Source organism: Talpa europaea (assembly GCF_964194135.1).
Source record: "Talpa europaea genome assembly, chromosome: 14".
Taxonomy (NCBI): domain Eukaryota; kingdom Metazoa; phylum Chordata; class Mammalia; order Eulipotyphla; family Talpidae; genus Talpa; species Talpa europaea.
Window position 1 is genome coordinate 48,628,383 of NC_140082.1, and position 27,379 is coordinate 48,655,761.

A 27,379-nucleotide genomic window follows, 5' to 3' on the forward strand; every position below is an offset into this window, starting at 1 on the left:
CAGGGGACCTTTAGAAGCCATTGGAGGCTTGTAAGGGGCCTAGAGCCCCCGTGGGTGGGAGCAGAGTCAAAGAATCCACATTTGCCTCAGTGCAGCCACACGCTGGGCAGCTGAGGGCGGGGTTGCCAGCTGTGCCTTTGCTCCTTCCCCAGAGGTGGTGTTTGATAATAGGGTTTTGTAGCAGGTCAGCCTCTTCCATTCATTCCTGATGGCCGGGAGGTCTGAGACTGAGAGGATGTCACCTGCTCATTTACAAAAAGGCTGATCCAGGTGGGAACTCCTAGCATAATTTCTCACTCTTTATCCCAAAAGACACAAATTTCACAGCAGGGCATTCACATATCCTACTCACAAGGAACTACCTGCAGAGCACTGAAAACCTACTTTCTGTCCCAACAGCTGTGGATTATAAGAGTTCTATATTTCAAAATATTGTCAAATATACTCTCAAATACCCCATGGATGATATACCTAAACAGAAGTAAGAAGTTTAGCAAAGTGCTAAAAACAAAAACAAAAACAGGATTCTTGATAGCCAGCCACAAAAACCAAGTTTTTATTGAAGTAAAACGTACATACATACAGAAAAGTGCACAAATCATAAGAATACAGATAGAAGAATTTTCACAAACTAGACAGACCCAGGTATCCAGCAACCAGATCAAGAAATGGGACATCCCCCCAACTCTCCTTGTGCCCCTCTGGCTACCATCCCCTTAAAAATCACTGATGTCTGTACCTGCAATCAGCATAGATCGGCTGTGCTAGGCTTTGGACTTGATACAAATGGAAAACAGCATGTACTTCTCTGATGAGATTCACACCATGCTGTGGTGTGTAGCCGAGAGATGATTCATTCTCGTTGCTGTCTAGGATTCCACTGTGTGAATATGCCATAATTTGTTTATCCAGTCAATATGGGCATTTGGATGCTTTCCAGTTTGGGGTTTTCATGAGGTGTTTCTATAAACATTCTAGCCCATTTCTTTTGGTGAACATATGTACTATACATTTCTGTTGGGTAAATACCTAGGAATGGAGTTATTAGAGCAAATGAAATGCCTACAACCCAGGTTTTTTTCATGGAATAATAAGGAATTTATTGGATAAAACTTATAGGCTCAAGGAATTGAGAGAACTAGAAAGGAGATATAGAAGTATAAGTGGGGCCACGACAGCACAGGGAGAGGGAGTGGAGGAGATTTCCCAGGTCTGTGCCACCCTAGGACATGGGTGCCAGTGAACACCCAGTGCCTGCAGCCTGCCTGGCTGACTAGCACCCCTGCTGAGTCGCTGTACTCCCCTGAAATGAATCTCGCCATCCCTTCATTTCTATGTCCCTTGCTCTGGACTCACAATCCCAAGTAGGGGAGTCCAAGTAGTTCTCTCCAGTCACTCATCACTTCCTGATTGGCCTGGCAAGGAGGGGGCAGTTAAGAGACAGGAAAGACCTCCCAGGTACTATGTCCCATTAAATTTAAAGGTAAGAGGTGAATCTCTCCTTCCTGTAGGTCGGGGGGTTCAAAGGCTAGATAGTCAAAATGAAAACTGTCCGCTAGAGGTGCACCCCACTTCATTCACCTTCCAGTGACAGCTAGACAGGGAGGGGCTACATCGCATGTCTGCTACCTCGTAGTCCATGTGCATGAACTTGCCTTCAAGAAGATGACACTGAGTTGAGAAACACTTGGGATGGGTGAATCTCACAAAATACCATAGGTTTGGAAGGAAAAGGTTTAGTCATACCTTTTAAAAAACCAACCAAAACAACGTCTCATGAGGGAATGTGCAGAAGAGAGGTGGGAAAGGAACAGGAGAGAGAGAGAAAAGGAGAGGCGGGCTATGGAGGGTCAGTAAAAGTACAAACTAAGAGGGGGGGAGTTTAGAGGAAAACTAGACGCAGAGTTTTTGTCTGTTTTCTTGATGGGATTTAGCCAGTTTCTATGCTGTTGTACTTACTCAGCCTCTCTGGTGTGCTTTTATGGTTTGTGCTTTGCTTTATCAGGTAAATGGTGTTGACATGGATACAGAAGAAAGAGAGCCTCATCATAAACCCCAACAGAAGTACACAAAGTCTTACGATCACACATAGCAAACAACTCTGCTTAGGAAGCCCGCAGCTTCCTGACAACACTGGTATTATTGGTGAGCGCTGATAAAGCCAAGAGTGGGTTTCAATAAAAAAAGCAAAGAATAAAAATGGACTAAAACCAAGGACAAGGGTAGCAAGTGTGAATTGATCTGTAATTTACATTTACCTCCTTGTAGGCAATTTGATATTATCTCTCCAACTGCACCCTGGTATCTTTGAGGTCGTGCATCCTTCCCTATGTTCTATCTTGGCATTTAGTACATTTATTTGTTTTCATGGTAATCAGAGCTTTCGTCTCTGTAGCACCTCTCTATTTTCTCCGAGCCAGAAAGGCAGGAGGAGTAATTACCATGATCCCCAATTTGCAGGTTAGAACATTCCCAGCACAAAATGGCTTGTCCTCGATTACACAGCAAGCTGCTGTCAGAGTGAGGGAGCCAGGCAGTTTCCAAACAAACAGAGGAGGACGAACTTAGACAAAGTGCTCTCTGCCCCCACCTCTTCTTTCATCCTGGGTGGTATATTATTTTAGGCGGGGCCTGCATGTCTGTTTCAGAAAAAAACAAGAGTTGTCTTGTCTTCCAAGGAGGCCTCCACATTTCATCAGCTGTGAGCAGTGAGCATACAGGTCCAACATGAGCCCTCCTGGCCAGGCTAGGAAGAGAGTGCTCGGGCAGCAGCCACTGCCTCTGTGCTTCAGGTTGTTTGTGGGTCTGACACTTGCACACAGGGACACCTGGAAGGCAGAGTAGCTCAGGGGCTCCAGGAGGACTCTGGGCCAGCCTGCCTGTAGTCCTAGTTTTCCTGCTTAGTATCTACAACCTCGGGGAAACAACATAATCTCCCAGTGCCTCAGTTTCCCTCCTTTTAAACAAGACTGTTGTACTGTATCTTTGCTATTGGAGGACTGAGTTAAGAGAATAGGTATCAATTCACAGGTCAGTGGATGGCACATAATGAGCGGTTACCCCTGTGACTCACTCCTCGGGGGCAGGGGCCATCTTGGTGACACCCCCACAGGGCCCAGTGCTGTGCTCAGAACAAAGCCCATGTTAGAACTAGTGAGTAGGAGCCAGAAGAGGAGGGAGCAGGAAAAGGTGGCAAAGGAGAGAGGAGGTGAGCCCCAGGATGGCCAGGCTGGGGCAGGGAAACAGATGGCGGCTGTGGGGTGCTCTTATGGGTAAGCTTGCTACAAGGGCCACCTTATATCTATTTCCATAGCAGGGCCAGCTCCAACCAAGGTGGTGGAAGGGTCACCTCCAGGGAGGTTAATGACAACCATGGGGAACAGGGAGCTGGGGCTCCATCAGGGTCTGGGCCACGTGGCCCCAGGAGACCCACAGTAAGGAAACCATCCAATGCGGTGGGTTATTTCCTTTTTAAAAGGATGACGAAAAGCAGGAAATAAAGAACTTCCACATCAGCTTTCTCCAGGAAGGGAGATGAAAATGTCACAAATACGTTCCAGTTGGTCAAAAGGTTCTAACTGGACCCTGACTTATCGTCAAGGGGGGATTCTTGGGTACAATTTTTTTCGGTAAGTGATCCAGTGAAATCTTTTCAAGGTTGATGTAGTCAAACTTGGGAAGTGATGTGGAAAACTTTCAAACCCTTAGATTCATACTTAGTTTTACTTGGCACATTTGTAATTTTGTTCCAAAAATGTCTATATTCTTTGCCAGTAATGAGCGCAACATGAAAATGAAAAGTGAAATCAAAGGCAATGTAGGAAACCAAAGAGAAACATGAGACCAGCCCCAGCAGTCCTGGTTGGGAGGGGAGGCACGTGGGCGGAGCTCCCCAAAGCTAAGAGCATGCACTGTCGCTAGCAGGGGTTTCACTGACAGAAAAGGAGACATTTTCATAACAAACGGAGTCAGAGTATGGTACAAAAGAACTTCTTCTCTCGGAAGGGGTTTTCTGACGCAGGCACTGGGATGATGAGAGGGTCCTCTCGCACGTGGGCTTCACAGTACGCCAGGAGGTCCGCCGCTGCCTGGGAGACCTGCAGGGGACACAGCACAGGCGCTGGGTTAATGGCCAGTCCGGGGATCAGAGTGGTTCCAAGGCAGAGGTGTCGAGTGGAGAGCGTCCAGGCCCAAGGACAGGCTGTGCTGTGGACAAGGCCAGCAACAGGCCATTCCTCGCCTGGAGAAAGGGTCTGTGTAAACCCAGAGGAGAGAGGTTTGGGAGCATGACTGAGGACAGAGAGGCTGCCCAGGATGGCAGACCACTCACCAGCTAGGCAGGAATGAGAAGCCAGCAGAGGCTCCACACACAAAGTCCTGTTCTCCTTGGAGGGGTGAGTAGTGGTTTCAGGCCAGCAGCTTGATGATTCCTCTGCAAACCATTTCTAGATGAATAAGGTACCTGGCCGAACCAGTGTCACTGTATTTATTACTGTTATTTTCCTGCAATTCGCTCTCATGATCAACACAGACACTTTATCCTCCTCCAGATAACATGTTTTATAAGCACATTATGCATAACACATATGTCAGCTGCATGTTCTAAGCATGCATGTTTTAACTCAGAATGGCCATTCTCTTGAGCAGCGTATTGCTCTTGAGCAGAAGCTGCTCTTCTATTTCTCTTCCAGGCTAATCTGAAGACTGCTGATACATGGTGATTGTGCATGGAAAGCCCCTGAGCTCATGTCCAAGAGTTTCAGAGGGAGAGGCTGGGTAGAGGGGCAGTACGTGGAGAGGCATTCCCTAAGAGGGAGATGAAGTTACCAGCTCATTTCACTTGTGGTCTGTGTCGTGTGATTGGCAAATAAATGGCCTGTGTGTTAAACCATCCTGCCAATTAGGTTGTTCCGCCTGCAAGTGCTTATTATCGGCTATAAGCAGGGGTAAGTTTCTATCAGTCAAATGAAGTCCTTTCAGTATTCAATGTCTAAATCTTCTCCAAGATGATAAAAATACTCTACAAATCGATGAAAAAAAAAAAAAAGTATTTAAAGTCCACACCCATTCCCGCTAGCTTTTTCAAAGCTGGCCCATCTTCCAAAATTTTGCAGAAATTCTTTTCTGATTTCCAGCACAGACCCATACATTCTAGCCGTGGCTGGAATCCTACAAATCCCAGTTGTCATATTTAAATATATGTATATAATGAATTTTTACTCAAAAAACAACTAGCAGTTGAGCAGATGAATCAACTTAAATCCTGACAAAGTCTTCATTTGTTGGGCATGAGGAATGGAAAGGATACCAATGAGCATCAGGCTTCCAGGTTCATCTCAGCCCTTTGATGGCTGTGGGACCTCGGGTAAGTAACTTCACCTCTCTGAGCTTCAGTTTCTTAATTTGCAAAACTTGGGAGAATTAGATTAAGGTCCTATTTACTTAAAATAATCTATAATTCTACCTCTAATAGTTCCATGGCTACTGTTTTAGATCTTAGATAAATGTATGTTGGCTTGAACAGCAGTTTCTGAAGTTGGCAGGAGTTTACAGGACACCCAGACGGGAATTTCCAGGGTGAGGGGAGGCTGTAGATACAGGCCCAGGAAAGGGCCTGCAGGAGACCTGCAACGTCATCACAGGGACCGGGGCACAGGAGGAGGGAAGCTGAGTGTGAGCCCTCAAAGCCATGACACACAGAACAGGACTCTCAGAAGCAGGCCGCACATGGGGTGGAGCCTGGGAGGCCAAGCCCCACAGCGGGATGTTTGCTGCTGCATCTGACCTGAAGGCATGGTTCTCCCCTCGCTCTCTTAGTCATGATCTCTCCCCTCTCCACTCCAAGCTTCTCTCTATGCCCAGAGGCCTTGGGATTCCTCCAGGGCCACCATGTTAGGACACCCACTGAATTCATCTAAAGGCGCCTCTGGTCTTCACGGATGGCAAGGCCAGCAAGGGGACAGTTGGCTGGAGCAACCACCTTCCTCTCTTAAGAGTCACCTCTCCCCTTAGAGCTACTTCTCATCCTTGACTTTAGTGAACTCTTCCAGGTGGTTCCTTTAAGAATGTGTTATATGGGCCTCCCTTGGTGGCGCAGCGGTTGAGCGCTGGGTTCAATGCCGGTTCAATCCCCGGCCACTGGCTAGGGTCACACATGGCACGAGACCTCTCCTGCCGCCCGCTGCTCCCCTCAGCAGTGTATTTCATCAGTCTGCCTGTTTTGCTCCCCGCTCTGGCTCTGGTGAATCCTCTCACCCTTCCACGCTTCTAACTGTACCCAGTGCTTGTATAAATAAATAAATAAATCTTTAAAAAAAAAGAAAAAAGAATGTGTTATCTGACTATTGTTCCCGCTCCAGTTTTCATTTTCCCTATCTATTTCATTTAGGGGGATATACTTTTGTTTATTCTGAATTCTCTACATACCTCATCTCATCCAGTAAGTAAGTACTTACATACTGAGCCTCTCCCTTTTAGCAAATTGAGAGATGATAGAGGAAAGAATAAGGCTAGATTTTTGCCTTCTAGAAGATTTAATGGAGATTAAAAAAAAACCCATAAAGATAATCATTGGCATGTGCTGAAATACCATAAAAGAATAGTTGACATGGAGACAGGGAGGGAGACAGAGGTGTCTGACCCCATCCAGTTCCACATGGTAGGAGTTACCCTTTATTCAGGGGCTAGTCCCGAGTGTCTGAGCGCAGAAACACCACTTATTATGCGCTGGGCAGTGTGCTAAGTACAGTACTCGCGAGTATTACCATATTAATCCATCTAAGGGGCCTCCCTGGTGGTGCTGGTGGTTGAGCACAGCGCTGTGAAGCTGTCTGCAGCTTCTGCAGTGGGGATTCTATCCCAGTTGGCTGGCGAGATACCCACATGGCACGGCAGACCTCTCCTGTCTCACCTGCTGCTCCCCTCAGCAGTGTATTTCAGTCAGTCTGCCTGTTCTGTTCCTCACTCTGTCTCTGGTGAATCCTCTCATCCCCTGCACCTCTGGCCCGCACCCCAGCTCTTATATGCATAAACATATAACTCTTGTAAAAAATACAGAATAAATTAAAAAAAAAATCCTTCTAAGTACTACTTTGTAGCCACTTTACAGATGCGATAACTAAGGCATGAAATCAAGAAACTTGTCCAAGGTCACATGTCTAGTAAGAGAAAAGGCCCAAATAAGAAGCCAAGCAATGTGGCCACAGAATCTCTGCATTACTGCAGCCACCTGAATAATCGATAATGAAAACACAACTGGCCAGGGGACTGCAATGTTCTTGCAGAGTTAGCACACTTTCCTCTTGCTGGGAACTCACATAACCAGAAGAAAAATGCTGACCCAAAGTTTTTAGGTCATGTTATTTAATATAGGGGCAGTGTTGCCCTGCCTATCAGGGTTTCCCTCTCCCCACTGCCCTGGGTGCTTGCATGGACACTGCCTCCAAGACGCCTCCCGCTAGGCTGCTGTGGTTAGGCCTCTTGTATTTACACACTGTTAAAATAACTAAATAAGGAGGACATTAGACAGAGCTGGCGCTATTGCCTTGGTAGCCTATGGAAACCAACCAAGACCTATGCTGGGCTCAATTCACTCACTCAAATTTGAGAAAGTGAAACTTAAGAACAACCATCACATGGGCCTCCCCTGGTAGCGCAGTGGAAGCTGCCCGCAGCCTCTGCAGCGCCAGTTCGATCCCTGACCGCCGGCGAAGGTCCCACATGGCGCAACAGACCTCTCCTGTCTCGTCTGCTGCTCCCCTCAGCAGTGTGTTTCGTCAGTCTGCCTGTTCTGTTCCCCACTCTGGCTCTGGTGAATTCTCTCACCCTCCTGCGCTTCTGACTGTACCCAGTGCTTGTATAAATAAATAAATCTTAAAAAAAAAAAAGAACAACCATCACAACCAACTAATATTTCCCAAATGAGGCCACTGTTAAGCTCTAACCAATCAAATAATCACTTTGCTTTTCTTCAGATTCTATATGAATACTTTCTGTTGGGGGCACCTCCTAATCACCTTTGCTGCATGACCAGAATCCACATATGTTCACATATGTTCCAGGGGTTTACCCTGAAACATTTTAATGTGTCCCAGTTTACTTTTTTTTTTTTTAAAGATTTATTTATTTATTTATACAAGCACTGGGTACAGTCAGAAGCGCGGGAGGGTGAGAGAATTCACCAGAGCCAGAGTGGGGAGCAGAGTAGGCAGAAGGACCGAAGTACACTGCTGAGGGGAGCAGTGGGTGGCAGGAGAGGTCTGCGCGCCATGTGAGGCCCTCGCCCAGTGGCCAGGGATCGAACTGGTGCTGTAGAGGCTGCGGGCAGCTTTGCAGCCCAGTGCTCAACTGCTGCGCCACCAGGGGAGGCCCTGTCCCAGTTTACTTTTAACAACATGATGCAGCTGGTTCAAGTGGGATTATTATCAATAAATTATAATTACAGTGTCCGTCCCCCTGATCAGCTTACTTGTCAACATCCCTAAGGGGGATCTGACGAATAACAATTTCCCAAGAAGCAACCATTCTCCGGGTTGCAAGGGGGCTCTTAAACTGGGCTGCCTCATCAACCACTACATCAGGCCAAAGTATTGGAGAAGGGGCTTGAAAAAATGGGGCTTGGGGAGACGTCCCAGTGGAAGAGAGATGGTGCTGGGCCAAGTTTCTGTCGCACGAGTGTATCTGCTGCTGTCATGGTTCTGGGGCTATAATACTTTAGCAGTTCTGCTGGTAATGCCTGGCCTTGCTAGTTCTAAGCAGGTCTAATCTAGGAATTTTTCTAGCAACTCCAGAAGTGATGCTGCACTAATGCCACAATTTTTCTTTCAAGAACACAAGCTTAGATTGTCCTTAGATTGCTTCCTTTTGTTGTTCTTATGTTGGCATCACAGATGTCTGCTTAGCGTTGCACTATTCTGGATTTTGAAGTCCTGTCCATGCACCTGCATAACAGGAAAGAATACTATGGAATGGAGACAGTATCAGTGTCAAGTAAGTGAGTGCCCAGGTTAAATGTGTAGAGCAGGGTTGATTCCCTGCAGTATTAATTTCCTAGATGCACTTAGATTATTGAAACTATACTGTAACAGACAGTCTAGGAGAATGTAAGCCATCTTACAACAAAATAATCAAAGCGATTTTCTACCTTCACCATCAGCCCCCTTATTTCACATATACTGTCCAATGTTTCTTTATTCCTCTATAATCAAAGTATCTTGAATAAGCCCTGAAATTTGTTGTAATGTGTTCTGAAAAGATAAATATATGCAATGAACATTTGAATGAGCCTTACACATAAAAGGTGATATGCTGACACAGCTTAGTATCCAGACATTAGTTAACCCAAACCTGCTCCTTAGGTTTGAGTGGGCTGGTTTTCTTTTTGGGGGGTGGGGCTGGTTTTCTTAATCAGCCCTAGATTGATGTTTATGATTGGAGGTTTCCTTCAACGCATATAAAATATGGGGGCATGCATTGCCAAATCCCATAAAACATCGGCCATCTTTGAAACATGAAATAGATGATTTGTTTTCAAAGAGAACTTTCATTCTGGCTAGAAAAGTTCAAACTCCATTACTGTTCATGCTTTCTCTTCAAGGCTAAAGAGCTTTACCTGAAGTCCTCTGTTACAAAATGCTCAGAGCAGCTCTGCCTCCTCTCCTTAGTATTGAACTTCTCAGAGTTACAAGATAACAGATGTTGAAAAGAATCGGCAGCCTGGGAACAACTGTGGAATTTTACCATTACATTTCGGAGTAAAAGAGGTGATTAAAACAGCCCAAGTTAGCACATAATCCTGTTAGTTGCACTATAATTACAAGCTTCAATGATGGGAGAAAATGTTGCAATTACTATAGTCACATTCCACGACAAGACAGATGACATAATTACTATTCTGGCTGTGACACCCACTGCATTTATCCTTTGCTTCTAAAGTAGAGACTCACACCTATTTCTCAGCAATCCTGGTCTATTTAACAATACTACTTGGAATCAATTACAAGTAGCTTTGATGGCTCTGCTTGTTCCTCCTTCCACCCCAAAAAACAAAGCAAGAAGATAGTGAAAGCACAGCCGGGCTGCAGCCCCCATGGTGCAATGGTATCTTTTACAAGGTCAAACCTGGCACCCGCTCCAATCAAAGAAATCATATGTGATTATCCCTTGTGGAACCTTCAGGACGGTATAAGGCTATGCTTTACATCTAAATTCTGGGCAGGGTGAATCCTTGTGATTTTACTTTTCTTTTTTTCTAATATTAGGAAGCATTTAAGATCAACACACCAGTTCTTGAGGGCAATCTCTACAGAGTTCCATATTATGATCTATAGACTATCTGGTTATATCCCCCCAAAACTCCAATGCTGATGCCTTCTCCAGTGTAATGGTAATTTTTTTCTTTTTTTTTCTTTTGTGTGTAGAAGAACTGAGGTGTAGGCCAGAGGTGCGGGCGGTGAGAAGATTCAGCAGAGACAGAGCGGGGAGCAGAACAGGCAGATCTACTGAAATCCACTGCTGAGGGGAGCATTGGGTGACACAGGAGAGGTCTGCTATGCCATGTGGGTTAGCTCCCTAACCGGGGATCAAACTCAGGCCATAATAGTGACAAAGGTGAGACATAACCCTAGGCTACCAGGGAGGCCCTGTAATGGCATTTTGAAGGTAGGACCTTTGGGAAGTAATTAGGTCATGAGGGTAGAACCTTTATGAATGGGTTTAATGTCCTTTTAGGAAGAAACATGAGAGAGAGGGTCTTTTAAGAGCCTGCCATCTGGAAATCAGGAAGAACGCTCTCAACAGAACCTGAACAAGTTCCATCTTGTACTTCCCAACCTAAGAGTTATGAGAAATGAATAACTGTTGCTTAAACCACAGTCTATGTAATTGTGTTACAGCAGCCTGAGCTGTAAGACACATGGCTTCCACGGATACTAGCAACTACTCTATATCACTTCAGATCAATAAAGGTAATTCTCAGTGTTGGCTCATGGTTTGTATGGGGAGAGGCTTTAGCCCCCCGGGTGGGTCAGAGGTGACAGCATCTAGTTTGCAGTGCATAAATTTACGCCAGAGGAAACCAGAGTGGGTGGGAAGTATGGGTGAATAAATAAATAATGTAACAGAGTCCCTCTCTGAACTCTGACATCAAATGTCCATTATAGTAGATGAGTTGCTGTTGACCATAATTAGCATAAAGGTGGGTTTTTATGTCCACATTAAAAGGGATTGCACATTGAGAGAGAGATCTAAGATGTCTGAGAGAGATCTTAACTACTTCCAAGTTAATCCAAGTAAGAGATTCTTCCAGATGACTGGTGACACCACAGAGCAAAGCCCCCACAGCTTATTCAGAATGGCTGACCCAGGTCTACCTGGGACCTTGACTTCACCAAACCCTTTCAACAGGTTACCATGTTCTTCCACGACTAAAACCCACTTCTCAGAGAGAGCTGCAATTCAGTCATTTCAAAAATTCACCAAGGGCATAAAGTATTTGGTGACAGAAATCAGTGAGTCACCCCAGAAGTTTCTGGGACTTGTTTAAAAGTAAAATATGAACACAACATGTAGGTTCCTATAGAGGAATTCTAGAAATCCCATGGCATCCCTTAGAGAGAAAGTGTGGGGGTAGGAATCAAGAAACAAGATATATGACTGAACTGTATACTCAGCTCAAATGAGCTGTGTCATTTAGGGCAAGAGCAACACTTAGATCCTCAGTTTTCACTCCTGTACAAGGCAGGAGGAATACCTGCAGGTTTGTAGCTTAATGATATAATGGGTGCTGTTACACTGTGTTGTTTCATGTTTCATTTCTGGGAGGGCAACAAGGACTGTTGGAGAAATAGACATGAGGAAATTTCTCAGAAATTATCTGGGCAGCTGGATGCCCATGGTGCCCCTAACTAAAACATGCCCTGAAGTGGGGACCCCTTTTTCTTTTTCAAATGCACCTTCCATCTTCTTGGTCTGCCACTCAAGATCTGCTTTTTGATTTAACTCAAAGATTTTTTTGCCCCTGTATCTGACATCTGTTGTAGAATTGCTCATTCATGTTCTCCTTTCTTTGAATTTATTTCGCAGTGTGTTTGTAAAAGTTATCCTCTAAATTGCTTAGTTTCTAAAGGTCTGGGTGAGAATGATGACCATTTTTGGTAGAAGATGAGAAAATGGAGAAAATGGTTCAGGCTACATTGCTAACCTAGCAGAAGCTGGCGTGAGAGAGGATCATTGTGGAGTTCAGACTATACACACTGAAAAAGCAAAAATAAGTGCTGCTGTGGGGCTTGTGGCTGGGTGAGAAGATATAATTTATATTTATTTCCTTAGAAATATCATTCTTTTGATCTGAATGTAATTTATCACACTAATTACATCCCTTCCCTGGACTTTACCAGACCTTTCTAGTCATCTATCACGGACCTAGCAGAACATGATGCTCTCTCTGATTCTGCTTTTTTCAGCTTTCCACACACCCCACGATATTTGAGCCTCCTCCTCCTGTTTTCACTTCAAAATTTCCTGTTTTGGCTTCAGAAGCTTCGAAACATGTGCTTGTTTTACCTTCTAGAAAAATAAAACCATGAAATACACATTTTTCTTTCTTCCAAAAGAATTCACAAACTGGCAGTCCTGGCACGATTATTATGAAGCACTGGGAAAAAGTAGAGGTAAGACTCATGATAGATTGTGTAGCAGAGTGACATGGGGTTAAAACCGAATCCTGTTTCAAATACAAAGTAAGAGCCAAAAGGTTGTTGCCCGGCAGACATCACATGACCTCTGAGTGATGACAGGTTGACTTCTCTGTGGCGAGTGGAATCCTGGATGTCCTGGCTCCACCCATTTCTTGCAGAGATAGGTGAGGGGTTGGGCAGCATGGTGGCACATCAGGGGACCCTGGTAGTGCTGAAGATCTGGGGGCGGGTGGAGTGGTACCTGACAGTGCTGATGAAAATGCATCAAGTCTAATACTGAGCACACATTAGAGGGCATGTCAATATTTATTCTTGATGCACGTAATAAACTCCTCTAGTACCACAGACTCAGCTGTACTCACGCTTGTTGGTTCTCAAGGCCCTACAGAGGAAACTTGGTATTGGAAAAAGGCTTTAATTAAAAAAAATTAAATTGTGGTGCAGGACACAAAAAGTTAACATCTAACAATTTTGGGGTATACAGTTCAATGTTATTAAGTATATTCACATTGTTCTGCAACCAGCGTCCAGAAATTTTTCATCTTGCAAAGTGAAACTCTACTTATACACAAGATCTCCCCATCCCCTCTCTCCTTGGCCCCTGGCAATCACTATCCTGCTTTCTGTCTCCATGAATTTAACTCCTCTAATTATCTCACATAAGTGGAATCATACATATTTGTCCTTTTGTGACTGGTTTATTTCATTTAGCATAATGTCCTTAAGCTTCATCTACTTACTGTCAAGTGTCAGAATTTTCTTCCTTTTTAAGACTGAATAATATTCTGTTGTAAAGATTGACCTCAGTATACCCATTAACCCACCAATGGAAACACATGTTTCTTCCCTCTTGGCTATTATGAAAAATACTGCTATGAACTGAGTGTACAAATCTTTCTTAGAGATCCTGATTTCAGTTCTCTGGGATATATACCAGAAGTAAAATTGCTGGGTCTCTTTTTGGTGATTCTGTCTTTAATAGAACACCGACTGTATCCCATAGCAACCACCACAATTTTACAACCCTAACAGTGTACACAGGTTCCAATTTCTGCCCATTCGCATCCACACTTACTATTTTCTGTTTTCTTGATAGTAGTCATGCTGATGGGTATGAGGTAATGAAAAAGGTTTTCAATACCAGAGGTTGATATTATAGTCCCATCTCTCTCATCATAGGGTTTGTTGCCCCTGTCAGGACCCTTACAAGGCAGGAGGGTGCCCAAAGACACAGCCGGATGCGTTCCATCAAAGGCTGTATGGAGAATATGAAGCTGCCAGGAAAAGGCTTCAGTAACCTAAAGAGATACCTCCAGATTGACCAGATGCCTGAGGTGCCAGTCAGCAACCAGTGCAGGCAGAGTGGCCCGTGAGGCCGATGGAACTCAGCAGAGGTCCACTACACGAGGCTTTAGGTCCTGAAGAGTCCTTCTCTGGACCTGCACAGGCAGTCCACAGGGTTCACCCTGCAAATCCATCTCCTTAGATCAGTGGGGCAGATGACACTGAAGTGGTCCTAACAGCTGGGCACAAAGTTTGAGACCCCTGCAGGACAGGGTTTGGACTTCCAGCCAAAAGCAGGGCCCTAGTATTACAATGTTGACTGGAAACGCTGTACCTGTAAGTGTGGCTTTGCTTTATGTGATGTCTGAGCCAGTTAGTGACAGGTTTCCTACATTCCTGAAGTAGGAACAAAGCCTGTGATGCCTGGACTGGCTCATCTGACCCTTTTTTTTATATTGCTTTAGGCCCTGCACTGAAACAGGTGACGAGATGGTATAGCAATGTCTGCTGTCACCAAGTAGTACGTGGGATCCAAAGACAAGATATTCAGCCCCTGCTTGGAAGGAATTTCGGACCTACTAGGAATTTCCCCAGAAACTTTCCTATAGTCTTTTTTTTTTTTAATTTGAGGTCAGGTGTATAACCCAACATCTGTATATTCTACATGGTGGTCCCCATCAAGGGTTTAGTTTCCATCCACCATCTGATAGTCTCAGTAGAGATGATCTTGTGCATATCTGTATTTCCCTTCATGAAATTCAATTGTATAACATGAAATAATTTTTTTCTAAATTTTTTTTATAGATTTTATTTTTATATTCCCCATAAAATTGCAACCCCCTTATTTCGACCCCAATCCCTCCCCTCCCCGCCCCCCACCCCCCATAGAGTGTCTCTGGTTCATAGTTGTTTGTTGATTTTGATTTTCACTTTCTTATAGTTATTCATTTTCCTGGTCCCTTATTTAAGTTTTCTAGATTCCTGCTATGAGTGAGACCATCGGGTATTTTTCTTTTTCTTTCTGGCTTATTTCGCTGAGCATGATCCCTTCCAGCGCCATCCAGCTATTGTAAACAGTGCTGCTATAAACATAGGTGTGCAGGTGCTCTTTGGAATTGATGTTTCTGTGTCCTTTGGGTAAATACCTAGGAGTGGAATTGCTGGATCATATGGAAGCTCTGTTTAGTAGGTCCAGAAATCTCCACACAGCTCTCCATAGTGGTTGGACCAGTTTGCACTCCCACCAACAGTGTAGAAGAGTTCCTTTTTCTCCACAACCTCACCAACATTTGTTGTTGCTAGTTTTTTTAATATGTGCCATTCTCACTGGTGTAAGATGGTATCTCATGGTAGTTTTGATTTGCATTTCCCTGATTACAAGTGATGTTGAACATTTTTTCATATGCCTGTTGGCCATTTGCATTTCTTCTTCAGAGAAGTTTCTTTTTAGCTCTTCTGCCCATTTTTTGACATGATTATTTTCTTTGTTGTTGTTGAGTCTCATCAGCTCTTTGCAGATTTTTGTGATCAACATGAAATAATTTTGATAAAGAAAAGCAGTACATATTTGCATTATATTTAATTTTTGACATAATTGAAAATATATTTATGTTACTTAGGAAAAAAACGACCACTTGGCTAGGTAGAGAATTCTTTGCAGAATTTTAAAAATTTCACAGGAGGTTAGGCTGGCATCTTCTGAACCGACGTGCAGTATTGCCCTGAATGCTATTTCCACCCATGGTAGGTGGGGCTCTGTAGCTTAATGATAAGACTCGAGGTTCTGGGTTGGTATCCCTGCTTTATCACCTAATAACTTTGGGCCTAGGTTTTGCCCGTGAATTGGGGTACTAGTGGCACCCATATCTCAGGGCTGGTATAAGAAATCAAGCACCTGACATATATTAAGTTAGCTGTGCTTGGCCTAAGTGATAGCTTCCTCTGCCTGGAGACGTAATGGGTTCTTTCTTTACTTTTGAGATTAAGTAACCTCAGAAGTATCTGTGTTTCAGGGTGGATTATTTTCTATTACATTCTTTCCTGGAATCAGATGAGCTGTTTAGATCTGCAGGTCCAGCAATTCCACTCCTAGGTATTTACCCAAAGGACACAGAAACATCAATTCCAAAGAACACCTGCACCCCTATGTTTATAGCAGCACTGTTTACAATAGCTAAGCTTTGGAAACAACCCAAATGCCCAGAAAGAGATGACTGGATCAAGAAGATGTGGTACATATACACCATGGACTATTACTCAGCAATCAAAAAAGATAAACACATGCAATTTGCAGCAACATGGATGGCGCTGGAAGGGATCATGCTCAGTAAAATAAGCCAGAAAGAAAAAGAAAAATACCGGATGGTCCCACTCATAGCAGGGATCTAGAAAACTTAAATAAGGGACCAGGAAAATGAATATAAGAAAGTGAAAATCAAAATCAACAAAAAACTATGAACCAGAGACACTCTATGGAAGGGGAGGGATTGGGGTCGAACTAAGGGGGTTGCAATTGTATGGGGAATATAAAAATAAAATTTATTAAAAAAATAGATCTGCAGGTCCGAGTCTTTCTTTATTTGATGAAACCCTCTATATTATGTCCTGAAGAGTCTTTTCTGCTCCATTTGTTCTTTTGCCAGGAAGAAGAGCTTCGAAATGGTGGAAATGTTGTCAGTCTTCATTTCTATCACCCTATCTCTAACTGCTTTGATGGGACTTTCCATCTTATTTTCTTTTTTATTCATCCGGTATGTGTAACTAGCTTTTTTTTTTTAATATTTTACATCATTCTTCATTTTTGGATAATGTATGCTTTCTCCTCTCAGGTGTAGACCCGTAAAATTCCCACCACCGATTCACCAGTGCACCATCACCATAGTCCCTTGTGCTCTTCCCTCCCCTGCTTTGACCCCTCTCGTGCTCCCTCCCCTGCAGAATGTCTGATTTTCTTAAACCTGTTGTTAGTTTGGTTTCCTACAGCATGTTACTATTTGTTCCTTCCAGTGGAGTTCCCCTTACCCCTTCCAATTCTTTTCTTAGCTTTTCTCTCATTCTTTCAGCTCATGTCATCACTCCTTTCAGTTCATATTTCATAAATTCTATGCTTGCTTTTCTTTCTAGGGTTTTTTGGAAGAAGACCTCTCCCTAACTGAATGCCTTATTAGCCTTTTGCAGGCTGAAGTCTAGTCCTTGTTTTTTGTTTTTTTCCCCCCCCCCAGAATATTTTTGTGGGTTTGATGTTCCTTTATCTTTTGTTTTACTCTTTGAATGGGGGAAGTCTAATCTAAGCATACCCAAGCGTGCTGTTTAGGTAAATATAGTATGGGAAGGCTCTCCTGGAGCTCCTCATTGTTGATGGAAACAATGCGGAAATGCATTAAAGACTACAACTGAGGACTCAAGGGCGAGGTTGCCTGGCCCTGTGCTACCACCACCTTCTAGCTGCGTGAAATTGGGTGAGTTATTTAACCTCTACAGACCTCCATTCCCTCCTCTGTAAAATGGGAATGTTACTAGCACTGGCTTCACAGAACTATTAGGAGAACAGAATGAATTTAATATAAATTGTTCAGAAGAGCAGCTAGTAAGCAGTCAATAAATGTTATTATTATGACTATTATTATCTATCAAGATGGTATGGCTTGTAGAGTGGTGCTGGGGAAACAGAAACTTACACATTGCTGATAAGAGTATAAACTGGTACCATTTTTCACAGGGAAAGCTGACACTAATTCAAATAATTTGAGCAAACAATTTTCAGCTCATAGAAACTTAGCCTAGAGAAACAATCAGACATGTGCAAAGTTTATCTACCAGGGTGTTTGCTGCAGTGCTTTAAAAAAATAATACTGAGAAATTGGAAATAATGGAAATGTCCATGGATAGGAGATTGGGTAAATAAGTTATTGTGTATCAGATGATGGGAAAAAAAAATGCTAAAAATGACATTTTAGGGTAGTATTTACTGACTTCAATATTGAATCATACTGTTCAGTGAAAAATTACAAAAAGTAATATATGTGCCTTTTTTTAAGATTTATTTTATTTATACAAGAACTGGGGTACAGGCCAGAGGCATGGGAGGGTGACAGGATTCTCCAGAGACAGAGTGGGAAGCAGAACAGGCAGATGGATCAAAACACACTGCTGAGGGGAGGAGCAGGCACGACAGGAGAGGTCTGCCACATCATGTGGGTATGCATCTCCCTGGCCGGCCGGGAATCGAACCCGCGCCACAGAGGCTGAGGACAGCTTCACAGCACTCTGCTCAACCCGCTGTGCCACCGGGGAGGCCCAATATACATGCATTATAACTATGACTTTATCAAAAGAAAAATATGTACACAACTAAATGGAATTTTCTTTATTATAATTTTTCAGATTTTCCCAACTTTTCTAAAATAAGAGTGTCATTTTTATGAACAGAGAAGTAGCATTCCTTTCAAAGAGAATTAAAGCCCCCCAATAAGAATACCTACTTTCTCACATTCTCACTTCAAGTTACTGGTTGTTCTACCTCTTTCTTTAAGCACGCTCCATGCTAAGATTTATAGCCCCTATATTAGTGGTTTGAAGAAAATTCTAAAGAGAATATATTGCTAGAGCTTAGGTAAGACAGATCTTGAACATTTAAAAATTCCATTTTTGTATCCTGTATTTCCTGACTAAAATATTTTTTGATCATGTATCAATTCTCTTTTCTTTTCAGCACTGGATTGTAAAACCTCAAAGTCAAAGCTATTTCCCTTTTTCAAACCGTGCTTTCTAAATTTGTCTTAACTTCTATGGAGAGGGATTGTGAACAGTTGTCATTATTCACCATGATATGATCGCTTCTCTTATGTCAATACCTCTTAGCTCTAGTCCACTTCTAAATACCCACTTCTGCTGTTGTTTCAGTGCATTTATCACCTGACGTTCTTCCCTTCCTACCCTCACATTTTTAGTAGTTTACAGAACCTGATATAGAACAAGTGGATTTATCTGTCAACAAGCAACAAATCAAAGTTGTGTTGAAACCACAACAGCCTCAGGACAGCCCTTTCGGGGATAATTAGCATAACCCACAGATATTTAATGGCTTCCATGGGCTATACAGTGAATGACAGAGACGGGCATCATGTTACTTGGCCAATTTTCGTTGGCAAGTCCAATAGCTGTTTCCTGGTCCCTGGCTAAGAGTAACTGGTTTATTTAGGGGTGTCTGCCCACTTCCTGAGCCTCCTGAGTCACAGTCCATGGGATGGGCCCAACATCAGCAATTCCCCTTCCTCTGGGCCAGGAGAACCAGGACATCTGATGGATGTCAAAGGGAGAGGCAGGTCCCAGAAGCCCTGCTGGGAGGACCTTTGTGCCACCCTTCGGGGACATCACCTTCTCTGTTCAGGACTCTCCGTTCAGGGGGCCACAGGCCAGCTCCTGAGACTATTTTCTCCATGGAAGTCTCTGATACTCTGCTAAGCTCACATCTGGCATAATTGTTCGACAATTTTTTCCTACCTGGTGATCGGTGTCAAATAGGTGCTCTCCTGGTAGAATTTTGTATCTCTTGAGCCTCTAATGGGTATAAAAAAATAAGCCAACCTTTGGTGGGTGATGCCCTGATGAGCTTCTAGGCAGGACGGAGAAGAGCTGGGGAATGCTGGGAGGTCAGGTGGGCAGTAACTTGGAGAAAGGGCTGAGTGGGGTAGGAACTCGATACACAACGAATGAAGGTGAGAGGGGATGAAGGGTGCGGACTCTGTGTGAGGGGAGGGTCTCTAAACCAAACTGTGAGGTTTGAGGTCCAGCTGTGAGCTATGTGGTATAAACCTTCCTTCTGTGCCCCCTATAAAATCTGGAACAAAATCTGCATTGGTACTAGAGCTTTTATACAGGTGATGTTTTGGGGGGACAGAGGGGACTTTAAAGTGACAGTGGATATTTTGGTTATATTTTCCCTCCATGAATTGCCCAAGCCCCTTTGAATTCAGACGATTACTCTTTCTTACCTTTGCAACCTAAGTGACCGCTTAATGTGGCTCTTTCTTCCCCTTCTCTCCCTCTTAACGAACCTCCCTTTTATTTTCATGAGCTGAAAATGCCACCCATCTTTCCTTTCGTTCCTCTAGGAGAGTCTAAGCACAGTTAGGCACAAAGTCTGGAGCTGGGCTCTGCACTGGTCACCGATCATGCCAGCCGTGGGCTCTTTTCTGGTTTCACGCCTGACACTTGCCCTAGCCCGGCTGTCCTCTGGTCCCCATCTGCTGTGCTTCCACCTGGGAGTCAGCTCTGTGGGACTCATAATTGCAATTATTTCTTCCATGGAGGCTCCAGCTGTTTCCCCTCTAGCTTGTTCTTGTCTCTTCAGGCCCGGTGAAAGGCACTGCACTCACCTTCTCTGAATTCTCACCATGCTGTCAGCCTATCCTCTTGTGCCTTCCTCCAGACCTGGCATTCCCATCACCATTTGTACGAATTTACTGAATTTTAGGAACTGCTTTTCTCTTTCTATGTGGCTTCCTTCTGTCATTTACTGTCCAGGGTCTCTCTTTATCACTTCCTCTCTCTCCTGCAGTGATCTCACATACCCTCGAAAGGATACTTTTCTCTGGTTTCTCTTCCCACTCTCTTGAACACACTTCACAAAGCCTATTTGGCACATCATTGATGGCATTCCTTTCATGCCACATTTTGCTTTATTTGTATGGCTAATTCATACTGATATATACTTTTTTTTTTTGCCAAAAGATGCATCAAGTAGATCTCCCCTTAAAGTCACATTGTGCCCTGAAGCAAAGGGTGTCTAGTGCTTTAACCTATGTATGAATTTCTTACCCACTCGATGTCTATTTTTTAAAAAGAGAAAATAATGGAAAATAACAAGCATTGGCGAGGGTGTAGATAAACTGGAACACTTGTACATTGCTAGGAGGTATGTAAAATGTGTCAGTCACTATGGAAAACAGTGTGGTGGTTCCTCAAAAAGTTGAACATTGAATTACTATGTGATCCAGCAATTCCATTTCTGAATACACACCCCAAAGAATTGAAAACAGTGAACACACTTGAATACTAATGTTCATAGCAGCATGATTCACAATAACCAAAAGGTGGGAATGACTCAAATGTCCACTGCAGATGAATGGATAACTAAAATATGGTATATACATACAATGGAAAACTATTCAGTCATAAAAAGGAATGGAATTAAAATACATGGTTCATCTCCAAGATGAACCTTGGAGATATATGCTAAGTGAGATACACCACATACAAAAAGACAGATATTATGACTTCCATTTAATGTGGATGAAGCACCCAGAATACTCATATTCGTAGAGAGAGAAATTAGAATAGAGATTTCTGGGGGTTGGAAAGAGGGCAGACTCTCTGTTTGGGATAATTAAAAAGTTCTGGAGGTACCAGGAGACCCATCTGAGTGCTAAAGATAAACATAGATTCAAAGTAAATGGCTGGAAAATAATCTTACAAGCAAATTGCCCCCCCTCCAAAAGGCAGGGACAACCATACCTGTATCAGATAAACTTCCAGTTAAAAAAGGTAACAGGAGACAGGGATGGATATTACATAAAGACTAAGGGATCATCAGTGGACAAGATCAACCAGACAGAAAATCAACAAGAAAACAACAGTCTTAAATGAAGAATTAGATCAGATGGGTCCACTAGACATTTATAGGGCATTACATTTCACAAAAGCTGAGTGCACATTCTTCTCCAGTGCATATGGAGCATGTTCCAGGATGTGAGGTCATAAAACAAGTGTCAAATAAATTCATGAAGCTTGAAATCATATCAAGTATCTTCTCTGATCATAATGAAATTAAACTAGAAATCAATCACGAAAAGAAAATAGGAAAAACCTCTAATATGTGGCAACTGAATAGCACATTACTGAATGGCTATTAGGTTAATAAGGAAATCCAAGAAGAAATTTAAAAATATCTGCAGACAAATGAAAATGAAGGATGTGGAGAAAAAGGAAATCTCCTGCACAGCTGGTGGGAGTGCAAACTGGTCCAACCACTATGGAAAGCTGTGTGGAGATTCCTCAACCTGCTAAAGATGGAGCTTCCATATGATCCAGCAATTCCATTCCTAGGTATTTACCCAAAGGACACAGAATCATTAATTCAAAAGGGCACCTGCACCCCTATGTTTATAGCAGCACTATTTACAATAGCTAAGCTATGGAAACAATCCAAATGCCCAAAAATAGATGACTGGATCAAGAAAATGTGGTACATATACACCATGGAATATTACTCAGCATTCAAAAAAGATAAACTCATGCAATTTGCAGCAATAAGGATGGAGCTGGAAGGGATCATGCTCAGCGAAATAAGCCAGAAAGAAAAAGAAAAATACCAGATGGCCTCACTCATAGCAGGAATTTAGAAAACCTAAATAAGGGACCAGGAAAAAGGCTAATTATAATAAAGTAAAAATCAAAATCAACAAGAGAACTATAAACCAGAGACACACTACAGGCGGGGTGGGGTGGGGGGAGAAGGGAGTAGGATCAAAACAAGGGGGGTGGGAATTGTATGGGGAATATAACCAAGATGAAAATGCATACATTGTGCAAAAATGAAAAATGATGTAAAAATATATAAAATTAAAAAAAAAAAAGAAAATGAAGACAGACTTACCTGAACTTACAGGATGCAGGAAAAGCAGTACTAAGAGGGAAGTATATGTCAATGCAGGCCCACATCAAGAAACAAGAAAGAACCTAAGTAAATAATCTAACCTTGTGCCTTAGGGAACAAGAAAAAGAAGAACACAGGTGGGAGGGAGCACAATGGTCTATGGTAAAGGGCTATGGGTGCTTGGATGGTGGGTGCGTGGTGGTAACATATATCTGGTGTGGTATGACTCTTCACCCCTGTAGGGTAAATGTAGATTGCTCTAGCTTTTACGCTGCCGGCCTCTGTGGCTATCACTTGCAGCCTTGAATGCAGGAGGTGCTTGGGAGCGTGGGTGCGGGGCACATGCATGCCTGATGGAGTGTGGTGTGGGCATGTGTAAGTGGGCATACCTGAGCCTGGAGGCTGAGGCTATAAGGGCGGTGACACACACACACACAACTATGGGGGCAGGACAGCTGTGGCAGACAATGGCCATGAGAAGAGCCCATAACACGATGCCAGAGGAGCCCAAAGAGAGGGTAACGAGTCACCAGGGCCTGGAAGGCCTGCCAGCCTCCTGCCTCCCCTCTTGCCAGCCCATGGGCTTGTCAACAGTTGGTGTAGAAAGAGCATTAAAGCCTGAAAAAAGCCACTGAAGGCTCTATTCTCCTTTACACATCTGCCTAAATTGATAGAGAACCTGCCCTGTGCCTTGCTGGCACTAGAACCCCTAAATTATATACAGTGTTATAACACAGTGTTACCTCAATAAAGGGAAAAAATAAAAATAAAATAAAATTCAAGATGGAATGTTTGCATGTGAAAAAAAATCGATTGTTTTTGGAGCTTATCAGATAGGGAATCCACTTGGTTATGTGTATAAAAATTTCACTAAAAGGAAGGCAAAGATAAACAGCTGGGACTACATCAAATTAAAGAGCTTCTGCACAGCAAAAGAGACAATAACAAAAACAAAGAGAAACCCCACCGACTGGGAGAACATTTTCGCACACAACACTAATGATAAAGGACTGATCACAAAAATCTGCAAAGAGCTGATGAGACTCAACACAAAGAAAATAATCCAGTCCAAAAATGGTCAGAAGAGCTAAAAAGAAACTTCTCCAAAGAGGAAATACAAATGGCCAACAGGCATATGAAAAAATGTTCAATATCACTTGTAATCAGGGAAATGCAAATCAAAACTACCATGAGATACCATCTTACACCAGTGAGAATGGCACATATTAAAAAAACTAGCAACAACAAATGTTGGCGAGGGTGTGGAGAAAAAGGAACTCTTTTGCACTGTTGGTGGGAGTGCAAACTGGTCCAACCACTATGGAGAGCTGTGTGCAGATTTCTGGACCTACTAAACATAGAGCTTCCATATGATCCAGCAATTCCACTCCTAGGTATTTACCCAAAGGACACAGAAACATCAATTCCAGAGAGCACCTGCACCCCTATGTTTATAGCAGCACTGTTTACAATAGCTAAGCTTTGGAAACAGCCCAAATGTCCCAAAATAGATGACTGGATCAAGAAGATGTGGTCCATATACACCATGGAATATTACTCAGCATTCAAAAAAGATAAACTCATGCAATTTGCAGTGACATGGATGGCGTTGGAAGGGATCATGCTCAGCGAAATAAGCCAGAAAGAAAAAGAAAAATACCGGATGGTTTCATTCATAGCAGAAATCTAGAAAACTTAAATAAGGAACCAGGAAAATGAATAACTATAAGAAAATGAAAATCAAAATCAACAAAAACTATGAACCAGAGACACTCCATGGGGGGTGGGGTGGGGAGGGGAGGGATTAGGGTCAAAATAAGGGGATTGCAATTGTATGGGGAATATAAAAATAAAATTTATTTAAAAATTTCACTAAAAGAGTTGGTAATAATAATTAGTACTTTATCATACAAAATGACAATACAAAAATTAGTAAGTTCTGGGGATATAATGTGCAACATGGTGACTGTAGCTAACAACACTGTATTACATATTGGAAAAGTTGCTGAAAGAGTAGATCTAAAAAGTTTCATCACAAGAAAATATTTGTAAATAAGAGATAAATGGAAGTTAACCAAAATGTTTTTAAGGTAATCATTTTCCATAGGTACGTATATCAAATCATGTATACCTTAAATGGATACAACATTATATATTGTTTCTCATAAAAGTGGGGAGATAAATATACAAACTCATTAAAAAAAAGAATTTGTCTTCCTTGTCAAAGCAAAATACTCTGGCTCTTGATAAAATGGACACCCACTGTCTTTCCAGGCCTCACGCTGTGCAGCTTGACAAGTGGATTCTGACTTCTTTCTCCTAAGTGTCTCCCACATCCACCCTCTTAAGTTTTGCTCTATTTCTTGATGCCTTTGACTCTGCAATCCTACCTTTGCGGCTCCACATCACACCTGTTTTCTTCCCCCTTTTTGCCCTTCCCAGTGGCTTCTGTGGCTTCACCTGCCTCCTGCCTCCTGGCCTCTGACAGCTTTATAGATGACAAGTTAGTTTACTTCATGGCCTATGTTTCACCCCAGTTGTTTTTATGATCGACACAGCATCTGCCATGCTGCCCAAAGCTGTCTTCCCAGCCGCTCTTCTGGCGTCCAGCTGCTCAACATGAGCCATGATTAGCTGATGCAAGACTTCTCATCTCCCCGGATATTGCCTGAGAACCAGCTCCCAGCTTATAACTCCAAGAAATCTTTTTTCTGAGTAGTATGACTTCCATTAGTGCTTCCATCCCAGGGCCACGCCTAGTGCAGAGTGGGTCTCAGGGATGTTTATCAAAAGAGCAAATTTCATCAGCACAGTTTCCATTCTCTCAGCAGATGTTTGCTCAATGTCTGCAGCACTTACTCCTAAATCCACTTCTATGCTGTTGGGGCTCACCCTGTATTAAAGTTGTTTGGTTCCTTGCTCTCTTCTACTCTAGGGATCGAGAGATGATATCTAATTTATGGATTTGCAATGTACAAGATACAGATGCTCAAGTGTCTGCATCTGCATCAGGCTGGATTCCTTCCTTGCTTCATATACTCATGTCACTTTCTGGGCATGTTTATTGCCTCTTTGTATAGTTCACCCCCTGAAGCCCCAGATAGAGGGAATAACTATCTCTATAGAGGCAGGAGCTCTGTGGCCATAAATCCAAGCATGAAGGGAAATCTCCATGATGGAGCCTTGCAGAGGGATCGCTCTCTCTGCCAACAGAAGGCGATTAGAGTCACCCATTGCCCACATAGATGGTGTCTGCTTCAAATCCAAGATGCCTGGGCAAGACCCCTGGTTTTGCATTCCCAAAACCACAGACATATTGGACTTGAGTGTCTAGTGCCAGGTTGCTGAAGGGCTCCAGCTCAGTTCACTCAATGAACCTAAACCACATTTTAGAGCCACATGCTTTGCCTCGCCTCCTGCTTGCTTCTCAGTGGCATCTGGAGAATAATAGGTGGCTTCATCTTGCTTCAGCTCTCCCAGCATGAAGAAATCTAAGCTTATCAGTAAAATGAACACCGTGGGAGGTGGCTGGCACCTTTCTTCACTTTCCCCAAAGGAACATTTGACAAACATGGTGCTTGGTTCAATGCTTTGCTCCCAACGGTGCCCCTGTCAAAATATCTGATGTCTAACCTCAAAGTCACTGGGTCAAGCAGGAAAATGATGATTGATTTCTTTTTTGCTTATTGGCATAACTGAGCTAAACAGAGCCAAGATGCAGATGAGTCTATTTTTAGCAACTCCTTATGGAATTCACACACACTGTGTGCTTTGCATCATTTGACTCCTTGGGCACACTTGGAACTCTGAAGCAAACACTCGTTTGTAAATGTTACAGCTGCCCTGTTACATCCACTCCCAGGGCAAGGAGATGGAATGTAGAACTCACATCTTGACGGGAAGTACGTCAAAACATGTGAGGCCACTTTACATTCTCTATGCTGTATTATTACATGGCCAATTTTTATAAATGTGTTTGTGCCTGATAAATAATGTATGTATGTCCCCTAATTGTGGGGTAAAAATGTTCACAAAAATCATACTCAGATTTTACAAATATTTTGTAGTTTTTCTCCTTCTTAACCTGTATAACCCACCAGTATGGAGAAAAGAACATAGTTGACAATTGAGCTTGATGAATTTTGGCTTTCCACGTTTTAAGGCCATTTTAATAGACCCGTACATGTTAAGAATTGTGATGGCATGTGGTGAACTGGACTTTTTATGACAATGATATAATCCTCTTAATCTCAGCCATACTTTTAGTCTAAAATTCCATATTCTTTTCTGGTATTATCGATACTGAGTTTTATTTTTATTTGAGTTCATTGCATGTGTCTTATTCTACCTTCTTAAAATCTTCCATGACTTTTTGTATGTTTTCCCCATTACTTTCAACCATTCTAAGTCCTTATTTTTAATTGCCTCTTGTAAGCAGGGGATATCTTGAAAACTATATATATATATATTTTTTTAAGTGAATAATAAAATATTGATCTTTTGGAAGAAAGACAGATAGGGCTGCCAGGACTGGCTGGATGCACAACTGGGTGATGTATTAACTCTCACAACGCTGCTTTGGAAATGGGAGGAATGTTTTGAGCTGGGTTTTGGTGGGCGGGTATGACCGGCTGTGCGTACTTACCTTCACCCGGTCCATACAGGCTTCCATCTTCAGCTGCTCGACAGCCTTCCTCGCTTGGGAGATGCTAGTGGTGCTGTTATTGGACATGCCCTCTTTCAT

At 43.0% G+C, this 27,379-nt stretch overlaps 1 protein-coding gene across 1 annotated transcript; it reads right to left on the reverse strand.

Moving 5' to 3' along the window:
* Positions 1 to 3,968: 3,968 nt before the first annotated feature.
* Positions 3,969 to 27,379, reverse strand: GNG4 (G protein subunit gamma 4; the record flags this gene model as incomplete). Its single annotated transcript, XM_084253985.1, has 2 exons — positions 3,969 to 4,097; positions 27,281 to 27,379. 2 exons carry the CDS (start codon positions 27,377 to 27,379, stop codon positions 3,969 to 3,971), a joined length of 228 nt encoding a protein of 75 aa, XP_084110111.1.